General features: G+C 35.3%; 1 protein-coding gene across 10 annotated transcripts in view; it reads left to right on the top strand.

Annotated features, from left to right (window-relative positions):
- Positions 1-15,155, top strand: part of cobll1b (cordon-bleu WH2 repeat protein-like 1b) — a 56,499-nt gene extending 41,344 nt beyond the window's left edge. For all 10 annotated transcript variants that reach the window (XM_015358895.2, XM_015358888.2, XM_015358887.2 and 7 more), the window contains 9 exons: positions 439-480; positions 716-810; positions 928-1,158; positions 3,525-3,657; positions 8,630-8,882; positions 9,849-9,940; positions 10,321-11,840; positions 13,216-13,395; positions 14,443-15,155. In XM_015358895.2, the coding sequence (XP_015214381.2) occupies positions 439-480; positions 716-810; positions 928-1,158; positions 3,525-3,657; positions 8,630-8,882; positions 9,849-9,940; positions 10,321-11,840; positions 13,216-13,395; positions 14,443-14,517 (2,621 nt within the window). In that variant the 3' untranslated portion in view covers positions 14,518-15,155. The remainder of the gene's footprint in view (positions 1-438; positions 481-715; positions 811-927; positions 1,159-3,524; positions 3,658-8,629; positions 8,883-9,848; positions 9,941-10,320; positions 11,841-13,215; positions 13,396-14,442) is intronic.
- Positions 15,156-25,563: the final 10,408 nt, after the last annotated feature.

Here is a 25,563-nt window from a genome sequence, read left to right as displayed (position 1 = left end):
GCAGGCTTTTTAAACTGGATATTGTGAAACATATTGTGTTATTAAGCAGTCTGAATTGGCTGCTGTAATGTATTCTGAGTAAACAATTGAATTACACATTTGAGGGTGCTGTTCTGAATTGATTTAAAACTTTATAAACAGAGAAATAAAATGGCAGTAAGGGAAGAAATAAGTACAATTGACCTCTTTACCTTGTCCTGACCCTGTCTTCTCTGTTATTGGTAATTCAGTTTAAAATACAAAATATTGTAGACTAAAATTGCACTTTGCAACCCTTCTGTTATTAACAGCTGTACTTTTTGAAGGTAATCATGTTAAGATTTAACCCTATACAAAATTTTATAAGTCACTGATAAAGGTTTTTCATGAAAAGTACAGACCAGAACAGAATGTTGACTACATTCATTATACTGTAATGATGTGGTCTTTCCTTAACAGGTGTTGGTTTAACAGATTTACAGGTCTCTTCAGTACATCAAGGTAACATCTACATTTTTATTATTTAATGAAAAATATGTAAAGTGCAAATTATATGACACTAAAAATAATAACCGTCCAATTCTTAATTTGTGTTTGAAAAACTGATACTCTAGCACTGATGAATTGTTAATTCTAACGTTTTACTCAGATCTATCACCTTGCAAAACATATCTGCAGTTGTTAACAGTATCCTCCAATGAAAACAGATACTGAAATTTTTTATTTGCATTTTTAGAGAACATAAGCCAACCAAACAAGGACAAAATTTTGAAGGAGAAAGAAAAAGGATTTTTCAGTATATTTAGAAAAAGTAAGAAGAAACCTGATCAGGTACAGTATGTTTTTTTTTTTCTCTTTCCCTTCAAAGAGCCTTGCCTCTTAGTAAAGATGATGTGCTTGAAAGAGATGGAATGTGAATACTGTATTTTTGTCATTGTTGTGTTGAAGTCTGCCACTGCAAGTGCTCCAGCATCGCCAACTTTAAACCAGCAGAGGCCTGGCAGCATGAGCTCACTGAGCGCCCATGCCTCTATGTACAATTCCAATACACTGCCATCTGAAATGCCAAAGAAACGACGGGCCCCACTGCCGCCCATGATGGTTTCACAGAGCTTCCCAACAAACCTGAGTGAATGTCAAACTAACGCACAGCCTGAGGCTTCTCCTACAAGTGATCAGGTGAGCAAGTAAATTTAGATTCTTGAATAAGGTTTCTTGAACTGCGTTTGTGAAAGGGAATCTTCAGTTTTGCCATTTTTTGCACTGATAATGGAATTTGCAAACCATCCATTACTAGGAAGCTGTTTTTTCCAGTATTCCTAGTAAGAGTTGTGGATACCCGGAATTTTAATTATACTGGGAGCATAGGAGGCAAGGTGGGACAGTACTGTCTACAGAATTCCAGTCTATCACAGCTTCCACAGGGATGGAATATTTTACTTCTCTTCTTAATAATTATTTTATTTTGTCCTTGGTAGTTGTGAAAAGACTCATATCTGTAAAAAAAACATTGCTTCTGAATCTCTAGTCACTTCTAATCTGGATTTAATAGTTTTTGAGCTGTGTACTCTTAGCTTCTTTCCTAGTGCTGGCAGATGCAGATTATCAAAACTTTTTAGAAATGTCCATGTTATACCGTCTATATTTGTAAGTAGGTTTTACAAATATGTACAATCTATAGACAAATATAGGCTGTATTACATCTGGACATTTTTTCTCTCCTAAGACATTTTTTTTCTGATTTCAGACATTTGGCTCCCTTTGTTCTCAATAGACGTATGATATCATTATCTGGTATGGTTCTTAAACTTCAGTGTAAGAAGAATAGAAGACTGCCCCATTTTCCGAGCGTTCTCAATCTGATTTATTTACAGAGTCATTTAAGGCTTAATGCTGCACCAGTGTACAATTTACTTATTTACTTTTTAAAAGATTATCTAGAGACCTTAAGAGACAATATTTTAGTTTATCCAAGACCAGTACGTCTGAGAGAATTAGGTATTTGCTGGCAAATGTCCCAGATCAGTGCAGTTCTTTTTAGAAGAGGTTGTTTGGTTCACTTGTGCAATGATACACCTTTCTTTCTGCAGGCATTTTTTTCTTTGCGGAAATCTTATGGTACATTGTTTTCTAACCACAATCTAGAATTTCAGCATCTGAAATGCATCTAAAAACTCGACACAGGATTTGATTATATTTTTACCCAGTAAAATGCTAACATACTGTATGAAAGTACATCTTTATGTATTTAAGATAAACTGTAGGTTCCTTACTACAGAGCCAGTAAATTCCATTTTAGCTCCTGATTTCACTGTTGTTAATCATTGAAACACAGCAAAAATCTCATTGATCATAAGCAATCTAAGCTTATATGGGGAAAACTGTAGAAATTTAGGAGTATTTTGCTATGTGATTTTTTTATATCTTTATAAAGACACATTTGCAACACAGGTATGGTTGTATTTCTGATGATGCTGTACAAAAAGGTGGAATATTTTAAATACTTTTGTTGTGTTTTTAGACTTGTAGTGTATCTGGTGCACCAGAAGAGGGCTCCTTGTGATTGTATGCAACCAAAAATAACATTTACTGATATATTAAATATTAAAGACAGAATTGTTACCAAAACTGAATTTAATCTGACAGAACGTTGAATTTTTAAGCAGTCATCCCAGAACTGGAAACATTGTAAAATGACAACACACATAGGCTGTTGTCAAACACTTCATAGTAAATAAAAAATCTTATCAGGTATGTGATGTGTTGATGTGGGGGAAGAAAAGCTCAGCATTGCTTAAGCCAGATACTTTGTGCCATGGATTGAATAGTCCAATGCATGACAGGAGTCTGTACATTGATTTCTGCTCTTTGTTTTCCCTGGATTTTCAGCAGTGTTTTTTTGTAAACTGTAAATAAAAGAAAGATTTCAACACAAGTTTGAGAGCTGCTATCTTAAAGCTCATCTTGACATATTTGAAACAGTGCCAGGTTCCTGTTAATCAGCATTTGTGTGGAGTGTTTTTTTTCTGTGAAAATTCATTGGAAAAGGTTCTGATTAAATTGCATGTATGAGATTTGTTAAAACAAAAACGAATTTGTGGCAGAGCTTCTCCATAAGACAAATCTCTGCAAAATATATCTTGGGAAAAAAAAAAAACATTATGTTCACAGTGCATCAAATGCACAAGTAAGCAGGAAGGTTTTAAAACAGTACACAATAATTATCTCCGTCTATTACTTTTAAAGTCATGTTTTATTTACTGTTTAGTTTCAATGCTCTTTTAATTTCAAGTAGGTTTAGCCTGCTGTATATAGAGTAGTTTGCTTACAAACTAGAGTAGAACAGTTACAGCTTATATTATTTTCTCCTAAACATACTGTACATGTAATTGTGAATTTTACAGTCATACAACTATTTTTAACTGAACAACTCTATATACTCCTTCTTCTCTGAATCGCATGTGCTTTTCCCTCCCCAGTTCTATCACTGTGAGTAATGAAGTTGTTGTTGTTATTTTATAGTGTTTTTTTTTGTCTCTCTTCAGGATTTGCCAGGACTTAGCAGAGGTTCATCTTCAGAGTCATCTTTGAAAAGAACCAAGAGAAAAGCACCCCCACCTCCATCACCTCCAAGCAAAATTGCACAAGATGAGGATCTGCAGGACAGGAATATTAAAGGTATTTCTGGACCCCTTGATTTATTTTTACATAAGTCAATGCTAATTAAAACATATTGTCCGTGTTGAATAATCAGTATGTGCAATATTCCAAAAACTTTTTTTAATCTCTTTTCCATAGTTTAACATGTAGATGTGTACAGTCACACGACTTGACCCGATTGTATAAAAGGAAATTATGTTTGACTGGAGTTTAAATCTGTATCACAGACCTTTAATGCATTTTGAAAGCAGGATGGTCACTATAGCTATTGAATAAAACTCATTATCAAGTTGTGGATTTATATTTTATGTATAATTTTTCATTATATGTGGTTTGGTTCAAACTGTCTGTGACATACAAAATGCAAATAGGTGCTAGTCACCCAGATTTGACATGTGGAAGCTGCACCTGGACACCCAATTACCTTTTAATTTTCAGTACTGTAAATGTTTAAATGCTTCCTTTTTGCTCAATTGTTTTTTCCAAGCGCAATATCTACTGTATTCCTACAAAATCAGGTTCTAAACAGACTTGATTGATGTAAAAAGCTTTGCAAAAAGCACACCAAAGGCCTTAAAATGTTTGTTGAATCATTTCAAACCTTTCCTCTCAATCTTTAAAAAGCTGTACTTTGTGAACATTCCAAGTAATAATCTGAACGGAACCAACCAGACAATCTTCCTGCTATAGAATATTTTAAGAGCAGTGCTTCTACTGTAACTTGTAGCCTGAACTCATGAAATCTTAGAAGCTACTGTAAGCAGGGCTAAGGCTGGTCAGTAGACTTCCCCTAGCCTTGCTTAGATGGGATACATGTACTCTTAAGTGAAACCAAATTCTACAAATGTTTGCTGTTGTAAGTGCTGTTGGTGGACCAGTAGGTCAGTAGGACATTCTTCTGAGTGCCTCAGTAGGGTAACCATGCTGTGATGTAGGAGACACCTTTCTTTAGATGAGACGCTATCCTGAGGTCTTGATTATTTGATTTTGATAAATCCTTTGGTACTGTTCATAAGGGCAAGGGAGTTAAACCCAGTTTCCTGGCTAAATCTACCCAGGACTTACTCTGTCTGGGTTACCTACATTTCTCACTTAGTTCAACAGGTGACTTTTCCACCTGGGTTTCTGTGTAATGAAGCTGCTGGTGCACAAGGGCTGTAGTGTTGGTTGTATTGGGTATTCTCCTATATGTAAAAACTGTGAGATCCTTTGGGATGGTAAATGCTACATAAAAGGCAATTATAATAATTGTGTACATCAAAGCAGGTGAAAACAAGCTGACTGTATTTTTACTTTTCAATAGTCAATAAATGAAATTAACTGATATTGTAAGTAGTTCTCCTTTTGAATTTCTCTTACCATTCAGCAATAGCTTCCATATTTTACCACTTTCTGTATTCTGGAAACGCAACAGTAGAGAGGCTGTATTAAGAATTTAGTTTGATAAAAAAATCTTTACAATTTCATGTTTCTATAAGTGCTTTCATACTATTGCTCTTATTTTCCGTTTGTCCTGATTGTGATGTTAGTAATAAAAAATGGAGAATCCAATTGCTAGTAACATTTATCACCTAGAACTGAAACTAACATTTCAACACTTCAGAACTGATATTTTGATAAATAGCTGGCGTTCAGCCCAGGTAAACTGGTTGTACTTGCTCACAGCAAATGTTCCAAATATATTTTAAGGTAACAGGTATTTTCAAACCATAGAAAACAATCAGAAAACATGTTAGAAACTAAGTGGAAGGATGAGCAGAAAAACGTCTAATTAAAAGTGCAATGTCCAGTGTCAATGTTTAGTAATTGCAAATAAAGCAAAAAAGACCAAATGCTAGCAAACTTAATTAACTGTATCAGCTATACTACTGTATACTATGATACTTTTGCTTAGGTAAACCGATGTGGGTGAAACTTAATGTGTTAGATATTCCTTTGTGCATATACAGTATTTGTACTGCAGCCTAATGCTGATAACTTTGGCTCGTTTTTTGTTGATGATTCCACATAATGGCTACAGTTGCTACCCAATCAGCAGTTAAAGAAATGGGTTTGTATTCACTTTTTTAAACTGTGAAGGTTCCTGTTATAAATAGGCCTTTTGGCCTTTTAGCTGTTTGAACTTTAAATTAAGTGATGGGCATTAGTAAAAGCAAAAGGTGTTGTAGTACTGCTGATCGTTGTTGTCTACAGAACAGAGAAATCCAGAAGATTTTGGAATTAGAAATATACAGTGCAGTACATATTTAAAGTTCTTCCTGTATTGTGAATACTGAGGCAGTACTGGTATTCTGTATTCGTATACTTCAGTAGCCCTCTGGTGGCTGAACATTGCCTTACAGAGTTAATTTCAGTGGCTTTGTTCCTTTGCAAATTATCCTCCACATTTGTACTCTTAGAAGTTAATGTAAAGCAGAACTACCCTGTGCATGTACAAAACTGGACCTTGCAATTGTTCAACAGGGATGCCAGTTTTTTAGCAGCACATTAGAATTTATGCTCTTTCTTTCCCTTGTTGTAAATGGCAATGTGTGGCTTATTTGGATAAAAATCATCATATTTTTCTTCCAATCTGCAGAGCCGTGAGTTGCAAGAAGGAGGTGCATGTCTGAACTGTCCCAAGCTTCCTCTCCTCTGTACCTGCTCCAAGCTTCTGCTTTCAGCTCTGCAGTCATCTTTTTCCTTATGTGGTGGCTCCTTATTTCTCACATACTTGTTGTCTTTTCAGAGACTTTTGTCCTTATTTTTTCTGTTTTTTTCTAAATGTATTTTCTCCCTTTATCTTGTGCTACCTAATATTTACTTAAGTGACATTTTGTCTGTGTAGTCCATTAAAGTGTTCTTGATGTACATAAGATTTAGTTGAATAGAACAGTTTACTCCCATTAATCATATCAATCTTTGTTCCATTAATTGCATTATCCATTGTTATTTGCAAACCATTTATGAGAGTAATGCAATTCAACCTTAAAAACTCTTGATGATTACAAAGCTAATATTTATACACTCCAAAAATCAATGTCTTCCATACGTCAGCCACAACCTATGTGTGACGGTATATTAAAGTGCTGTTTCTTTTTTTAAACTCCTAGGAATTATCTAGACATACTTTTAGAATGCAATGTTTTTTACATGCATCTTATTATGAGAACAGAAGGTGTAAAATACAAAAAGATATTTAATTATAAATATTTAAAGTTTAATAAAAACCCACATAAATTTTAAGAATTAGGTTTTGAAGAGAAAAGGGTCTTTCCTACTTCACTCCATTTTACACTTCAAAAATGCTTTTTTAATGAGTTAAAAAAATACTTTTATCTTGACGCAGAAGGTGCATGTTTGTATTTAGAATTTCACAAAAGTTCTGAAGTCCCCACAAAAAAACTGAATGGAAGAAACAACATAAGCAAAGCACCTATTGGCACAATTGGATATTTTACATAGCAGGCCTGATAGCAATTGGACAGGATATTGTGAGGGCGATAAAACTGTTTGCTCTTTCATTCTAAGGCGTGTGCTTTACTTGTAATTCCTAATCGTGCCTTACCCCAAGAAAAAGGTGTACAATATCCCATGACTGACTGTAGTAATTATCAAAGGCAGTCTTGTACTTTTTTAAAATTTTGTGATGATTTCAAGAATATGTTCATCACTTTCACACAGTCATTTATCCAACAGTACATTGCAACAGACAGGCAACTGACGCAAGGCATGCCAGTTACATGACTATTCTCCCATCTTCAGAAAATGTGCTTGGCAGCTGTTTCTGTAGAAATTTAGGATTCCTTTTTCTTGTAGGGTCTCAGCATTATATACAGAATATACACACTTTTCATAAGTAACAGGTCTTTATTTGTAAATATGTGAAAATGAATTTGTAATTTCAGTGTTGTGGCCCATAGCAATTTTACTGTGATTATTGTAACACAGAAGTGTTGAAATTATTTTTTGTCATTTGATTTTAATGGGATTGTGTCTTAAATGAGCATGGCAAAGTGCTGTATTTCTCATGCTTTGTGTCTTGTGTTGTTTGTTGGTCTTTTGTACATGTTGACTTGCTCATTCCACCCTCAGTAGTTATTTCATCCTGGTAACAAAGGAAAAATCCTGGAAAGATCATTTTTTTAATGTCAGTTTTGCTGTGTGTTTTCATTTACCATCTAACTTAAACACGTTGAGTTCTAGCTTTTTTAATTTCATGTTAATGTATTGTAGCTTGAATATTTCTATACTGTAGATTTAAATAAACAGTCCTGAGCTAGGTACTTTTTTTGTGATTCAATTATACTGTAGTTCCTGTTTTTCACAGAATCTTCGACTGTGATTGCATTTATGTTTACATAGAAATGTTATTTCTTTATTTTTTTCTTCATTTGTAATCCTGTAACTATACTTATGATAGCCCCATCTAAATATTTTGGTTTTTAGCTTGCTTTATCGTATACTTATTTATAAAAAATGAAAGAACATGCAATACAGTAAATGCAAGTCAGACAAGACACCACAGTTGGCTGACCTAAATCCCCATATCATTCTTTTGTGATATGCCTTGAAGTTAAGAATAAATAACTCAGCAGGATAGCTGCAAAATTAAAGTATGCTTTTAGAAACCCCATAATTAACTGTGGTTCACTTGGGGTTGAGCATTCCTAGTGTTAAAACTGCTTATCTTCAGATTTACTATAATATCCTATTCATGAGGTCAACTTTTAGCGAGCTTTTTTTTTGTTAGTGTAATGTGTACTCTGAGGGGAAAAATGAATCTGTGTAGTAAAGGATTAAACATTTAGTTTTAGAAGGTCAGTTAATTGAAAGAAAAAATCAATTCTACTTAGACCTTAAATATTTTGTCTTTCCCCTTTGTTTCTACATTAATGTTGTCTTAAATGCAGTTCTTATAGTATGCATTGATTCTTTTATAATTGTTCATTTTCAAAGCATCAGAAGCTTTCTGGAAAATTAATTTTCTTTTCTTTTAAATGTGGACCAGCTGGGGTAACCTCACCGTGTATTCTCGAAGAAATTAATGAGAAAGAAGAAATGGTTTGCACAGCTGCTCAGGATGCAGGTACTACTGCTGTCACTCAAGCTGGAGAGCACAGACCCCACACTTCTGCTGATGCACCGTCAGACACTGGGAAAATTAAGCTCACTTCACTGCCCACTGATGTTGAGATGCCGAGCTCCTCAACATCTAAAAGCGAGGAGGAAGATAAAATGAATGACGTATCCACAGATGGCAAGTACGAACTCTCATAAAGGATACTTAATGATCAACCACCTGATAGTATGCTTTCATAAATTTACAAATGTAAAAAAAAGCCAAGTTCTTTGCATCTCACTTTCAGACATACAGTAATCTTGCCGCATTAACAAAATGCAGCATGCTCAGACACCTTCTTGTTGTGAAGAGCAAACGCCTTTTAAACTTAATTTGAAAGTTAAGTTAAGCATTGTACACATACAATAAAACCGTTTTCTATTAGCTTATTCGATTCGTAGGTTTCTTGGTGTTCAAATCAACATTCAGACTGCAGTTGTCATAGATTTGGCACAATCTTGTTTGTTTCAGATCTGTGAAAATGTATTTACAGGGAAAATGGAAGATTATAGAAATTGTGTTTCAAGGATGTAGCTAATGAAAGACAGTGTGACATTTAGAACTATTACATTTCTTACCCGAGTCATATCGTTTTTATATGTTGTAATGTCTAGTGGGATTGTGTGGCTCTGGTGAGGTGATCAATAATTGAGCAATGCGCATTGTTGTAAGTGAACCAGAGTTGTTTAATGTGTTTAATGGAGTATTTAATACAACATCGGTTTGTGTTACATGGCAAATTGTTTGCCACGTATCCTGAAGACAAGCAACTTTCTAAAATAGCCTCACAATGCTGAAGGAGATGCATATCAGTTATACCTTTTGGCACAGCATGATGTTTGCATATTGCCCATGCACATTGTGATCTTTAAACATGGCTTTTATCTTAAAGAAGCCTTTTTAAAGGCTATTTTTTTAAGAATAACTAGCTCTCATCACAAAGAACAGAGTGAAAAATAAAACACAGTATGTATATATCCCAGTATCTTATGGTGGAAACTTCCCTTTAAATGTCAAATTTGCTACTTTTAAAAATGTTTTGTGTTTCCTTAATTTAGCTTCTTTCTGTTGTAACATTTTTGTGCAAATTAAACTTCTGTTTTGACAGACAATCTATTTACCTTGTAAGCAACAGGGAGTGTGACCAGCAGATATTAAAAGTCAGCGAGGATTCTGTTACTTCTGGTTTGAATCACGGAGGTGAGTTTCTATTTCGGATTACATTGGATTCAATTCAAGCAATTTTGATTTATTTGCAGCTGTAATCTTATTTCACTTTAACTTAAACAATTTCTCTGAAACAAATTTCTCTGCTTCTGTTGTTGGCTACATAATTTATCGATAATACTGGAAGTTGTTTGCTGTGCCTTTTCGGGATATTGCTATCATATTGTTAATTGAAATGTAACAATCCTGAGAATCAGTATCTTAAACACATATAGGTGCATTTTAGTCATGGGTAAAACCTCTTTGGTGTAAACCTCACGTTTTTGATGGGGTAAATAATGGAATATCTAATTTTAGTTTTGATTTTTTTATTTGAGATTCCCTCAAAATGCACTCTTTTTGATTACTTTCAGAAGACAGTGAGTCAAGTCCCACTGCAAAAACAGAGGACCAGCAAAGTACGAACAATGAAAGCAAGATTGATAATAACACAGAAGTGTGTATATCTCTTCAAAGTACACCTGCTGACCCCTCCAATTCTCAGAATAAAAACGCAAAGCCTGTAATGCATGATGTAGCCATACAATCATCAGATTTCAGCAGCAATGGGAGACATGTCAAAGAGCAGTCAGATAAAGATGAAACCGAAGGGATCTGCAACACAAGGTCTTCACAAGATAAAGATATTGAGAGCCAAAATACAATTAAATCATATGCTACGTCTTCTGCTGGAGTTCAAGATAGTTCTACTTTAACTGAACTGTGTTCAGCTGAAATGGGGGGATTGAAAAAGGATATGGCAACCTCCACCGAGGAATTAAGCCCAAGAGAAAGTGTAACAACATTACCTCAGGTGACAGAAGGGACATCTGAATGCCAAATAGTGGCAGCACAAAGTCCTCCAATTTATAAAAAGGATTCAGAACCTAAGCCAAAGCCTTCTAATGAGGTCACAAGAGAATATATACCAAAGGTTGGATTGACTACTTACAAAATTGTGCCACAAAAATCATTGGAAAAACTAAAATTCTTTGAGGTCCAGTTGACTTTGGAGGTCCCAGATGAGACTAAGGATCAGGGGCTATCTGTTAATTTTCCAGAGCATTCAGACATTCACTTACCAACCAAAGTGCCACAGGATTCAGTGGATTACAAAGCCACTGACTCAAATGGAATCCACAATTTCAAACCCAGTAGTGTATCTGAAGTGAACAGTAACCACACAGCTAATAATAACATAGCTCCTTTCTCACCTTCTCATGCAGCTCATGTAATTTGCAAAGGTTCTTCAAAAGACAGCAAACCTTTATCTCCCTCAGAAACGGGCAACCTGCTGCCTTCCACATCGGCAGTAAAAGAAAAGAAAATTCCACCTGCAACTAAACCAAAACCTGGCTCTTTCCGCTTATCACAACACAAAAGAACACCTGGGGATTATGTAACTTCAGCAGCTATTAAAAATGTGAGTGCATGTTCTGGCTCTGGTCATAATGAGACTCTGAGGAGCCCTGGAAAAGAGAAGGATACAGTGCCTGAAAAGCTGCTTGATGTAGAAGATGAAAACTATTTTCCTCCACCCCCTCCTCCAGTACAGTTTGAAGAAGTATCAGGAGAAAGCTTTCAGGAAGAGGCTAAGCCTGCTAATAAGACTGTAGACATTCCAGCTTCTAAGTTCACAAGGCAGTTCAGTCTTCCCTCTAAAGAGCCAGCAGAGTTAAGTTTAGAGAAACTTAGGAGTTTTGCTGCTCCAAAACCTTATACTCCTAGCACCCCATCGCCCTTCGCTCTTGCTGTGTCTTCAGCAGTCAGGCGGACACAGTCCCTAAGCCGGAGGCCTGTTCCTACTGTTCATACCTTTCGAGGTTTACCAAGCTCAGCCTATCTTAGGAGGTCAGCAGCAGAACCTGGAAAAGCTTTACTGGATTCTTCTCCGGTGAGTTTTAAATGTGTTGTGTGTCTTGACAAGTTGAGAAAGTAGAGAATTATCTTCTGAATTTCAATATCACATTCTGTATGAATGAAACAAAATCACGACTTTGGACTGTTAATTTGTCTGCAGATTTGTTGCTTTTCTCACAGTAGGTGATATGTAACTATTCTGTGTTAGAAGATTGATTGCTTGAGTTACCCTCCCTTCTCTTTTCTGTTTGCTTGCTGTAAAACAGCCTGAGAGCAGCAATTGACTCCTTTTCTTCTGACCCTTTATTGTTAATTTTTCACACTGAGGATCGATCTGTGTTGCACTCCTGAATCTTATTTCCATTGCATGGAATGGACGTTATCACTGAACCAATTAAAATAATTGCACCTGTAATGTTTAATGGTCCCCAATTTGTGGACTTAAAACGTATTTGAAAAGAGATTTACAATCTGTTATGTAAAAAACATTCTTTGAATTTTTTGTGATCGCAATTTTGTTGTGAGGAATTTTAGATGGTTGGAAATGTGTATAAAATGGCCTTGAGAAGGTCAACATTTTTTATGCTGATAGTCATTTGATTCTGTGGGGAGCAGAATGGCAGTTAGAATACAGTAGCTGCCCACCAGTACTGGAGCACTGGGTTCAAATTCCAGGCCTAGGGTGCTATCTGCTTGGTGTTTGTGTGTTCTGCACGTTTTTGTGTGGGTTTCCTGCTGGAGCTCTGGATTTCTTCCCAATCCAAAGATATTCTAGAAGCTTAATTGAAACTGTCCCTGGTGTGAGTGTGTGCGTGTCTGTGTCTGCCCTGCGATGGACTGGTATCCTGAGGATATTTTTCCTCTCCTCCTTTAGGCTAGGCTCCAACTCGCCCACAACCCCTTATTTGATAAAGCAGTTAGAAAATGGATACATGATTCTGTGGGTGGATTGATGGTTGGTCCTGTACTAATGCTTTCTGCATATTTATTTGAGGAAGCAACTGTGGCTTCTCACTTGAGGGAGAAGGTGAAATGTGGCATACTGAAAGCAATTTTGTGTAGCCAAGTACTAGGACCACATATTTTACTAGGGTCTGGTATCTCTAGAAGAAAGATAGAAAAAGTCAAAACACCAATAAATTGGACTTCTGGTTTAATAAATATGTCCTTGTGGTGCAGGTATCACTTCCCATTTTAAATCATATCCTGATGGGGAAACTGCTTGACTCCAGTGGTAATGGATCAGTACAGTTTATTCACATAAAGATCAGCTAGAACACTGGAGTATATTAGACTTTCTCTTATCTTAAGAATGTTGTTTAGGTGTTTTATGTTCAACTAGTGTGTTTTCAATTTTTGTCTGCTCTTGCATAGCAAGAATGATTGGTTTTCTTTTTTGGGGTATGAAGGAACGTGACCACCAGGACCGTAAAGAAGGAAAAATGAAATTGCCCATGGAAGAGCACATCTGTAGGAGCGAAGACAATGGCATTCCTGTTTTAGCTTCACACCCAAGTGGCCAAGGCATGTTCCACAAGACTTCACTGGAAGCTGTGCAGTCTGGAGATGTAGCCGCCAAACAGAAAAATGTAAGTGCGAATGCTTCAGCAGGGGGAAAAGAGGTTGTTGCAAATGTAAAACTGTAGCTTATATGTCCAAAAGATTCCCTGCCATGGCAGCTATTCTTGTTCACAGGTGTTCCTGAGTCACAGGTATGGTCTCAGCATTGCTAAACATCTTATCAATGTAGTTTTGGGGGACATGGGGGGGGTTGGTCGTTGTGCCATCTGCATACTGGTAGTGGTCCTAAAAGTTTTTTAGCGGCGCAGTGGTGGCAGTATAATCATATTCTAGTATGATTAGATTATACTATAGAATTAGTATAATCTTATCTGTTCTTATCTATTCACATAGCCACATTCTAGCACTTGACATGCTGACACCTCACTGCAGCTTCTGAATGTATGTCAAAGCATCCTGTGAGCAGAAAAACAAATCTGTCATTTTATAACATCTTCTTCTGTGGTCAGCCTTGTGCATTCTGTGGCAGGGAGCCCTGTGACAAAGGCTGTAATGTCAGTGGGATTGCTACTACTGTAGAGGCCATTTGGAAGCATTAAATAACATGTATAAAAGGTTGAGCAACAGCAGTCAGCAGCAGAACAGTTTAGGGAGAGAAAGAAGAGGCACAGGGAGGTAACCTCAGCACTTGAGCGATGTGAGTTTACAGATTCCATGTGAGAGTTAATTAATTTTGTGAAACAAATATGATGACTAAAGCTGTGAATGCTCTGAAACTCCTAACAGTCCAAAAGTACATCTGTGTTTGGAATGGGTCATGTGTGAAAGCCCTGTTAGCCGCAGGCAGGGAGTTTCCACACCTTGCATACAAAAAAAAAAGTCCACATACAGTACGCAGATGTCACGGGCTGATTGTCAAAACTGACAGGTGGAAAATGGATCTATTGCCAGAATTGCTTTTTCCAGATGGCTGAGAACACCATTATATTCTGAACTGTGGTTGCTGTACCTTTTGAGCTAATATTGAATGCATATGTGAAAAACCAGCTGTGCATAATTGGAGTTGGTCTATATGTATTGCATAACATACCTGTTTCGTGTTTTTATTTCTTTAGGTTCCCAGTGTTTCAGATGCAGTGGCTGTTAATGGAGGCACAACAGCAGGTCACCCTGCTACACAAGTAGAGTGACTGTGTGTAGAACTATTCAGCCATCTTAGTGACGCAGCATGCAGAGTGATCAGAAGACAGTTCGTAATAGTCGACAGTATGAAAGAAAATGAAAGGTTGGATATGAGGTCCTAGTGGTGTAACTGCTGTTTTTTTAGCCATTTCTTTCTTCGATGAAAATGTTTGGTGATAAAAATTATTACTAATTAAGTCTAATATTTTGCAAGAAGTGCTTATTCTTTAAAATGTAAGAATTTGGTTCATGGAGAATTTATGCTCCATTGGGTTTTCTGGTTTTATAAATATATATGTAAAATTCAAATTTCAGGTCTCGTCTAAATATGACTGAAAACGTCCCTCTGTTATGTTGCCTTAATGTATTTTTGTTTCATTTAAATTATTAGGGTTAAATGTAAGTTGTAATTTTCCTCCACAAAAATATGTAGATTTTGAGATGGTCTGTTGGAGTGACATGAAGATATGGTACTGATTTATTCAAGTTCTTCAATAAATTTATATCCTTGAATTTTATTATTTTTGTATTTGATTATAATAAACCTGAAACTGTATATCTCTGAATGTACTTCCCAATCAATAACTGGTTTGTGTTTATATAGAAATAACCTCCTCAAAATACAGTTGTAAATTTCGTAATCTCAGCATTGTCATATTTGCATTATTAATCTTTGTACACAGTCACTGCCATTGACTATTACTTGAATTTTAGGCATTAAGAGAAACAGAGCTGCTGTCTAACTACAAACAAACATAACTACTATTCATGTTACTGCTTTGGTAATGTTCTGCTTTCTTCCTGAAGCTCTCTGAGCACTGACTTTAATTACACAATTACAGTAAGTAACACACAGACACTTTAAGTGAAGAAGCCCCACAAGACAGTGAAAATTAGTGCTTTACCTCTGTTTTTCCTTTTTGGATCAAGGCTGTGTGTGACCCTACTGACTATGTGAATATCATTTGGCTGTCCCAAATTGTGAGCCAGTAGCAACCCCTGATGTTCCCTGGGTGACTATGAAGCAGCATTGTGTGCGTGCATCTTCCAGTTTCTCCAATTTGCAAATTAGGTTAAAATTCTAATGGTAAAATGAACCAATAAATATTCTGTATAAGGGATACTTAAGGCTTTGGCTTTAACTCACCTGGTTGAGGAAATGATAGTACTAGATAGAGATCAATGGTATCACGTCCCTCCTCACTTATTAGGAATGAGCCAGAGAGAAAACTCTGCAGTGGCAAAGCTGAGATGCAGAGAGGTTTGCTAGAAGAGATCCATACACTGCTGTGTGCAGCAGTGGAGCTTCTATGCATTGGAAAGTGAGAGGTTAGAATTTGACTCAATTCCAAACTACTGTTTAACTAAACACAGTGGAGAAAACCAACAGATTACGTTCCACCTATGATTTAAGTGTAAGTGTTTAATCTCTTAGGTCAGTATATAGGTACAACAGTTTGGTTATCTAGCAAGTTTAGATTTTAAATTGGTGAGTAAATAAATTGGCATTTTAAAGTGAAAATTCAAGATGGACATACTGTATAAAAGGAAATTCGCAAATAAAATGAAATTTGCAAAGCAGTGCAACGATGAATCATTAGAGACTGCAGGTTGAGTCCTGTAATTCTGATTTACTGGTTTACTGTAAGTCTGACTCATGTCACTGTCCACGTCACTTGTGCATAAAGGCCAGGGTCGGCTTTCTGTGCAGGTCATTGAGAAATGTGCCAATCCTCCAATCAGTGCTATTTCTTCTGTGAGTCACTATGGAGCATATTAAGCATATTGAAACATGTTTGAGGACTATGACTGGGTAACATTTTTCTACCAGTGCAGTAACCAAATTTAAACTTTAACAATTAGTATGAACAGTTATTGGTTCCAAACAGGGTTGGTATGATAAAAAAGTAACTCAATATTCCAAAACAACAACAAAAAAGTTGTCATTGATCTTTTAGAAGAGATGTACAATAGTGGACAGTATCCATTAGTACAATCCTTATGTGAATAAATGTCTTCTATTTCCTGGGAGGTGCTTTCAAACATGTATGTATTCATATATAGGTATATAAGAAAATCTGTGTAGTGGGCTACATTACATTAATTAAGTAAAGATAAATTGTTGAAATCATGGTTCATGAACAGAATGAAATGTTGATTTTGAGGTGCTGTCAAAACATTGTCAGCAATACTATACATCTTATTTGCCATGTTTATGGCTTTTCTAAATATAATCAATTGTTATATTTCCAGGGTTTTGTTCCTTTTGTGATGGCCTTTAAATTTTACAAATTGTAATTTACAATCATACAATATGAAGGTGAATGTGTATTTTTATGCTTTTAACAATTTTTAATTTTTACAGTGCACTTAACTGTAAAAAAAAATAATAATAGTAACCAAATTTTGATGCATGTGTGTTTCTTTGTTTGCATGTTTGTATGTATTTTTTAAATTCAGGTTAGAAAAGGTCACTGTCATCAAGACAGTTTCATTAAAACGATTTAAAGCATAATCAGATATTAAGTGCTAGTGTTTAGGATTCTTGTTGTTTAGACTTCATATAATACTTAGAAATTGTTCTCCGTTTTCTTAAAAGGTCATATAAAAATCAATTTGTGCATATTTTTCACAAATGTCTTGGAAATTACAGTATATTCTGTATTATGGTACAGTATACTTAAGAAAAACGTGGTTTGCTTTATAATGTGCTCAAATTAGCATGGGTTGTTCAGCATCTCTCTACAATCAATGAGTGCTATTGTTCAGTGAAATATAATTGAGACAACTCAAGGGTCTTTTCTCTGTTCATGTTTTCAGAAATGGTAGAAACGTAATTAGTGTTTTACCGTGATTCAGCTTAGTATATAAAAGCTTAGGTTGTGTGGTTGCTTTGGCTACCACTGGTTTCAAGAAGATGATGGTTTTCAGTATTTCATGTGGTTCCCTTCCTTTCTATTGTTTTAGCAGATAATAGTGTTGCAGTAGAATAATGTATGTATAATTTAAGAAAACAGCCAGAGAACTGCTGAAGTACTGTTTTATGACATACATACAGTAAGAGTAAAACAGATCTTTTTTTTGCTTAAGCATTTTTTTCCGGTGGTTTATAAGCAATTAAAAGAAAACTAAAATTATCTGATTTTAAATTTTGTTCTGATCCATCTTAACACAGGGATAACAGACCCATCTAAAAGTTACGAAGCACTATAACATCCAGTGTATGTCAATACGCTGTTATGTTACAGTGTAAAATGCATAAGGACAAAGTTTTTGAAAAAAACTTTTTCTATCCAAATACAAATCATCAAGTTCTAGCTTTTTGATATATTTCTGAAGTTCCCAGTAAACACAACAATGCATTTAATATTGAGAACAAAAGGCATTTCTTCACACAGAGGGTTGTGGGAGTATAGAAAACCCTACCAAGCCATGTTGTTGATGCTGATACCCTGGCTTCCTTCAAGTCACACCTGGATGAGATTCTTGGATCAATTAACTACTAACAAACTGGTTAAATGGACCGCATGGCCTCCTTGCATCTGTGACCAATCTTATTTTATTTTAAGCAGATTGTTTTAACATAACAAAAGATACATTTTACAGATACTGTATTATGCTGTTGTGACATTAACTTTGCTTCTGGAAAGAATCAAACTAAAGATGTTAGGTTACAAACCAGAGGGGGCCTTTAACCCATCTAGCTCATTGAGTTTCTAGCAGATAAATTGGTCAGAAGGATCTCATCCAGCTGTTTCATGAAGAAAGCCAGGGTGGCAATTGTATTTGTATCCTCTGGTTGGGGTTTCACTATTCATTCAATGTTTGTCTGGGTAGACTTTGTTATTGCCTTTTAGGATATTCATTACCTGAATTGGGTGTCCTTATTATCTTTAATTTTGAAAACTAATAGATTCTGTTCCTGTAGTGTGTCATTGCAGGATATTAATTTAAGCACTGATTGCTTTTGTGTTTTCCAGAGCAGCAATGTGTTTTTTAATGCTATATACAGTATAGTATGATTCTATACAGTACAAATTAAGTAGACTAGTGGTCCTAAGACCACTAAAGATTCATGTGGTACCAAATACATGCATTACCTTGAACTTTATCAAATACAATACTTGATCATGTAAATGTACTTTGACATGTATTCATAAAAAAGTTAAACAAGGCCTGTTTTCTAAATCCATGTTGAATATTCCAAAGAATATGTGGATGATCCTCTATTTTAGTTCCATCTATTTTTCCTTACCTTACCAGAAGTAAGATTTAGTGGATCATAATTACAGTTGTGTTGCCTTTTTTAAGGATGGCTATCATATTAGCAGTTTTCTGCTAATATATGTTACCACTGTCCTGAGCTGGAAGAGTTTTGTAAATGGGCTATGAATAACATCTCTTGTTTCTATAAATTAAAAGTATAGAATATTATCGGGCTATGTAGATTTGTTCATTCTGATTTCTTCAGCATTAGTCAATGTAGATATACAATATTTTGCCCTGCTTGCAGGTCACAATTATATATGAAAGGATTTAAGGGACAAACTAACTTGATACTGAAGAGTGAAGGAATAAGCCTTATTATCTGTGTTTGATCTGCTGTATTTTAAGTTATTTCAAAAGGCATCAAGGAAATTATAGGGCATTTGCTGATACTGAAAAGTAACACAGAGTATGCACAATTAAGAACAGAGGTTTCTATAAAAAAAATTAATTGTACGTTGACATACCAACCACTTTCTAACAGCATTCTTCTTGTTGTACAAGTGGTTATAAGGACTGTAGGACCTTGTGATTAACAAACGCTTGCCTAGGAAAAATACAAAGATTTGTATTATAACTGTACTTAGGTATCCTTTGATCTTTGAAATGTGAGTACTGAGAACATAGGACAGTGCATTTCCATTTTAATTGCTTGTACTTTTCCTCTCTTTACTGACCATAAAGAGGCCTTTTGGTAATGAAGCAGAAATGTAGAAACTATGGCAAGGTGCTGCAGTGGTTTGCACGGATGTCTTGCTGGGGTTCAAATCCAGGCCTGGGGTGCTATCTGTGTGGAGTTTGTGTATTTTCCCTGTGTTCATGTGGGTTTCCTCCAGGTGTTCTAGTTTCCTCCCACAATCCAAAAACAGACTGGAGGGTTAATTGACTCTGGTGTGAATGAGTGCATGTTTGTGTCTGTGTGTGGCCTGTGATGGAGTGGTGTCCCATCAGGGATGTATCCTGCCTTGTGCCTGTTGTTTGCCGGAATCCAGCTCCCTATACTGGAGAGAAGAGTTTAGAAGATGGATTGAACATATGTATACAGTACAGTAGGTGCTCATAGTTAATTGTAACTATCTTAATTTCCTATCAGATCTTTCAAAAATTAAACATATACACAAGACTCTAAAAAGTATTGAGGTACTGTAATGTTGCAAAACCAAAATATGTCACACAAACCTCTGCAAGTTTATTTTGCTAAACTATAGGAACGTTATTCCTGGCTTCTTTGTAAAACTAATTGGCTGGTCTGTTATTAGCATTAAGAGTGACTGTGCAGCAAAATCACTTAATGCATGAATCGATCTGAACTTGATAGATCTGGTGCCATTTATTTGGGAAATGTGTGCCCAGCTCCTATGGGGAGTCAAAGTTACACATGGCAGATGGCAATGAATATTTCAATGGTAGAGACAAGTACAAGACATTGCTGACAAAGGTGGGCTGGTGATACTCACTCATCTGAGAACAATTCATGAGCACTGCAGCACAAGCCATCGTCCACACGTGTGGCTGTGGTTGTGAGATTTCTGGCATCATATTCTCAGGGTTTCTGTCATGCGACTAGTCCTGATGGTGGGTAGGGTATTCTGGATGTTGACCGTATTGTAGGTCTTAATCAATGGCAATTCCAAGTTGCTGTAATAGGACCCATAAGCAGCTGATAGCTCTCGCACAGCTGTGAGGCTGTAGATTATCCCAGCGAATCTCCCTTTTTCATGCTTGCTTTGTTCTGTGGTCTTGTTGAGTGATGTGACTGCTACCATTAAAAAAGGCAAATAATAAGATTCCATTCCAAAGAGTCACAATCCAGTCTGTCCTTTTCAAAACAGATTTGAAACCCACATATGAAGATTTCCTACATTCTATGTGTAGAATATATTAAAAATATAATGCAATTGGAATTGTCAGGTTGGAGTTTATTTGCACAAAGCACTTTCATTGAATGAGTGTGAATAAATTATGAAATATGGTAAATATATATATATTAAAATTGCGTGCAATATTCAATGCTTAATTGTAATTTTTGTTTTTACTAGTGTGATAACGTGACTTTCTGGAGAATTAATACAATGTACAGTATTTAAAACGAAACCATAATTAAATCTTCGAGATAATTTACCTGTCAGGGACTTGAACTAATGGCTCCCTTTCCCAGACATGCTTTTAATTTAAACCCCAGGAAGGTTGCGCATGACGTCATAAATGTCTAGCCACAAACACCTGTTAATACGAGCTGTATGCGTGAATCGGTTGCTTAAAAAGATCTACCGGGAGAGACGTCAGGAACCCTACTGTGAAGCACAACCTATTTCAAGGAATTGCAGGTAGTGTTTTCAGATTAGCATTGTACTAACCGTTGTATAATTGTAGACTTTTTACAGCTGAGATCATCGAAAGAAACGCGAAAGTGTGATGATTGTAGAATGATGGAAAAAAGTTACTGTTTTCTAAACGTAAAAATATTAGCTGCTAAATCTCTGTTCCTGACTTGTTACACAAGTATCACTTACTTGCTGTAACAGGGTGAAGAACGTTTCAGATGACTTGATGTAACACAAAGGATGTCATTTAAGGAGGTTCTTTAGTTGGTTAGTTTTAATCAAAACGAACCAGAGGAATGCTATCTGTTTCTATGAAGGTTTGTATTTTAGACCTTAGGCTGTAGGTCGTATCACACTAGCGTTAGCAAAGCCACTCAGTTCCGAATTCACATACGATTTGTCAGTTTACTGATACTCTGAAACAGTTTTGGGGGCATTACGTGGATGCAGCGTAAGCTTAGATCGATTTGGAAGCTTTAAAACCATATGGACTAATAAATATTGAATGTGCTATTTAATCTATATCTTTGAAAAGTAAATATGTATACTGTGGAGATATTAATTTATATAAATAATGTAAACGTATGCCTGAATTTAAGTTAAACTGTTGCACAGTTCCTTTACTCTTTAAATGATTTTACGATTACAAAGTGTAACATAAAACAAATCTTTTAGTCTGTCTCGTCTTGTGTCCTTGTTATCCTTATTTCAAATGTTGTGGAATTGAACCGTATGTGCTGTTTTAGTTATATGCGGCTTTTATCGCATTATCACATTCATAATACTCAATTCTGAATAATACATATACCGTATATCACTGGTTATAACCCTAGTCTATAACAAGCTGACGCAAAACATCTTTTTTTACCAAAATTATAAAATGGGTTACTTGAACTAAAGCAGTGTAAAAACGAAGTTATAAAGAGAGGTTGTACAGTATGCTTACTTGAAACAGACACTGTACCTGTAGAGGTCATTAGCTGAATTTTGTTTGCTTTTATACCTATTGTATTCAATATTTTTAGTGCCATCTACTGTCATTTTAAATATATATATACAGTATATTTCATTCAGCGGGGATTGCAGAAAGAGCTATACTTTAATAATTAAGAGCTGAATGATTCAAGCATTTTGAAGTTCCTATCTGAACTACTTGAACAAAGATTACCAATTAATTGATTTCCTTTTGCGAAAAAATAATAAATCCTTCTATCATAATTATAAAAAGTATATTCTATTTATCAACCTTTTAAATAGTTATGTTTTCGAGATTATAAAGTACATTAACATACAGTACAGTTTTTGAAGATATTTCCTGCAGTTGGATAGGTCACATACAGTAAAATGTACTGTATAGCATTATATTGCTCCCTAGTATAGAACAAAATCATGAAATATGATCTTTTTAAAATTGACAGTAATGAAAACATATAGTATAAAAATCTACGTATATGTGACATACGTTGTCAGACTTGAATCCCTTAAAGATAACTTAGTCCTGAAAACTGAATCCTATTGTTGCCATCTCTTTGCATACCAGATGAACATTTAATTTAAGCATGTGTGCCTACTGAGTAGTTTGCAAAACTCAAATAACATGAGAATGTGTGAAAGGTCATCCAGCCCAGCTTGTTCAGTTGTTTTCAGCTTGTTGCTTCAAAGAGCTCAACCAGACATTGCTTGAAAAATCCCATGGGCTATATATCAAAAACAGGGCAAAGTTTTACAGACACTCACTACCCTTTGAGTAAAGCAGAACTTTACCTCTTAATTTTTTGCTTGTCACCCCGTGTCTTGTTTCAGTATTGATCCTGGATTCATCATTGCTTTATCTATGTCAATATTTTTGATTTGCACCAGGTTTATTAGCATCTTCTATTCAACAACTAACTTAATATGTTACAACACAGACCTGCCAATTTTATTTTTTAAAAATGTCCTTTTTGGCTTCTAGGTTTGATCCTTTCACCCCATAGCTCTCATTTCTGATAAAGAAACCTTTAGCACGTTTTTAGAAGGTCATTCATTCTGTTGCTATTATAAATGTAGTTATGCCTCACTGAAAAGATAAATAATTATGAGGTTAATTAGTACAGTAAGTTAATAAAGTGGAATGCATATACATATAACTCTTAGTTTTTGCATTATTGATATTGTTGTAGGTTAATAAGGTCTGTTTTGTGTTTTGGGCCCTTTATTGAAAAGAGTAAATATTATGGGTGCTTTCATGTTTGCAGTCGGTTGATATTAAATCTAGTCAGTTGGAATATTAGACTTCATTAGACACGGGGCCGGCTTATAGCCAGTCCTATTACTATAGTATTGCCAGGGGAATGCTGGTGTCGGTTTTGGAATTATTGTGGGTGGTTGTTCTCAACCTTAATAGTTCAAATATTAACTGCAGAGGCAGCACTGAAAAATATTAGTAGGTTTTGGAATGAAGCCAGGATGCTTGCAGTTTCTTTGAGTAATCAAAATAGCTTTGCTGAAACAATGTATGAAGATGCATTGGGAAACAGGGTTTGAAACTGCAAATATATATGCATTAATATACACGTCTGTTTCATTCAGATGAACATAAATGATATAAACTGTTCAGAGGAATGTATAATCTGATTTATCTAGAAATGACTTATTATTCCTTTATAAATTGGGTTTGTGGTAATCCTACTAATTTAGAAAGCACACCTAGTTTACTTTTTAAACCGAAAATGCCTAAAAACACACACATTTTTAATTAATACAGTACATTTAACATTTTAGAAAGTATGAATGAAACATTTTAAATGAATGAATGAAGAATCTCTGGTATTTGGTAAAAGCCAGCTTTGTAGTTAACTCTGTATTGACCTTTGTTCCATTTAAGTCTACAGAGCAGACTTGTAGACCTTCAGCCTTATTTATTCTTTCTTGATCATGAGGTAAGATGTGTATTGCAGCAAGACAATTTTAGCCAAATTTCTTGTAATAAAGAAAAATTCGTTATTGTTTGTGCCAACCTCTTCTCAATCTTTGTTCCATAATAGACGATTATAATAGATCTTGAAAGATGTTGATTTCACAATGCAGCCCAGAGAAAGAAAACTGGGTGAAAATTAGAGCTGTGTTCTCAAAAGTTGGTATTCCAGTAAAATATTTAGAAAAAAACAACTACTAGAAAAAATACATAATTAGAATCGTATGTTAGCCCTGGCAATATGCCTGTTTCAGAACATACCTGAATTTGTAATGTGGGAAAATGTTTTATACTCTACTTTATATAAGCCTAATAATTTTAACAGCACTTTGTTTTCCAATTAAGGCGACCGACTTATCACAGCATGAAGAGGATTAAACATTTAAATTGATTAAAATTAAATTACCAGCAAAATAAATCTAAATTGTGTCTGTAAGAACATTTACAAAGGAGACTAACTTGGCAGTCAGTAGCTAGTTGATCTAAGGATCTTATCCAGTGATGGCTAGTTTGCTCTTAATTTCTTCCTTAGCTATGATTAAAACCAGTATATTAGTCAGAAAAGAAAAGAACTTGTTAAGGAAAGTTCAGAAGGTAAACAGACCCTAATCTTTCCCACTTTTGCATACCTACAGTACAGTATGTATAAATATGACTCTAGCCCACGTCTGCATTTCCTTTCATATGATACCAGTCTGTTTTACCTTTGCAAGGGGCTGACTTTATCATGCAACTTACATCATTAACCTGCCTGTGTTCTATTTTACACATTGCATTAAATACAGTTCAAACACAAGTTATTTGGGGGAGGGATTCAAACAGCCTTGTCCTCCTGGACAGGCGAGTTAAGTCAAAAAAGCAAGCTAATTTACGTGGTGCCATTACTTTTTCTTAATTAGGGTTTAACTCTAATTTACACTATAATCAAAAAGATCAAAAGTAGGAACATCATATCATATAGTTCTAAAACCCAGTTTCTCTCATCTCTGCCTGAGCTGCTGTGTATGTGGGTCTGTTGGCACAGAATGGCTGCTGTGAGTACTGCTCTTTGGTGGTGGATGAAGTGGCTCCTCTTTTTGTAAATTCCTCTAATAATGCAAATAATTATTAACTGTTAAAGCACAGAAAAGGTATTATGAGATTTAAAAAATAACCATTGAAACTGGTGTATAATGTTTTGATGTCCCTTTTTTATAAAATCATTTTTAGGGTATATTTTAAAGTATTAACTTTTTTCTTCTATGTTAGATCTAAATTTTGGAAAGTCTGTAGCTCTAGTCACTCAAATTGTATGATGGCTACATAAAAGCTACTTAATTGTGAAAATAGTGGATTGTATGTTTAAAATTCTGTTGATTGCAAAAACCAGGAGACAAATCTTTGAATACATTTGTATGTAATTTCTTTGTCATGTTCTTTTATTTAAGGTATAGTGTTGTACAATACATGCTGGACTTTCTTTGAAATTCAAATTCAATTGCTTTTGAAATAATAGTAAATATGTGCAA

Source organism: Lepisosteus oculatus, chromosome 12 (genome assembly GCF_040954835.1).
Source record: "Lepisosteus oculatus isolate fLepOcu1 chromosome 12, fLepOcu1.hap2, whole genome shotgun sequence".
Taxonomy (NCBI): Eukaryota; Metazoa; Chordata; class Actinopteri; order Semionotiformes; family Lepisosteidae; genus Lepisosteus; species Lepisosteus oculatus.
The sequence above is the reverse complement of the archived record's forward strand: the minus strand, read 5'-3'. Positions and strand labels throughout refer to the sequence as shown.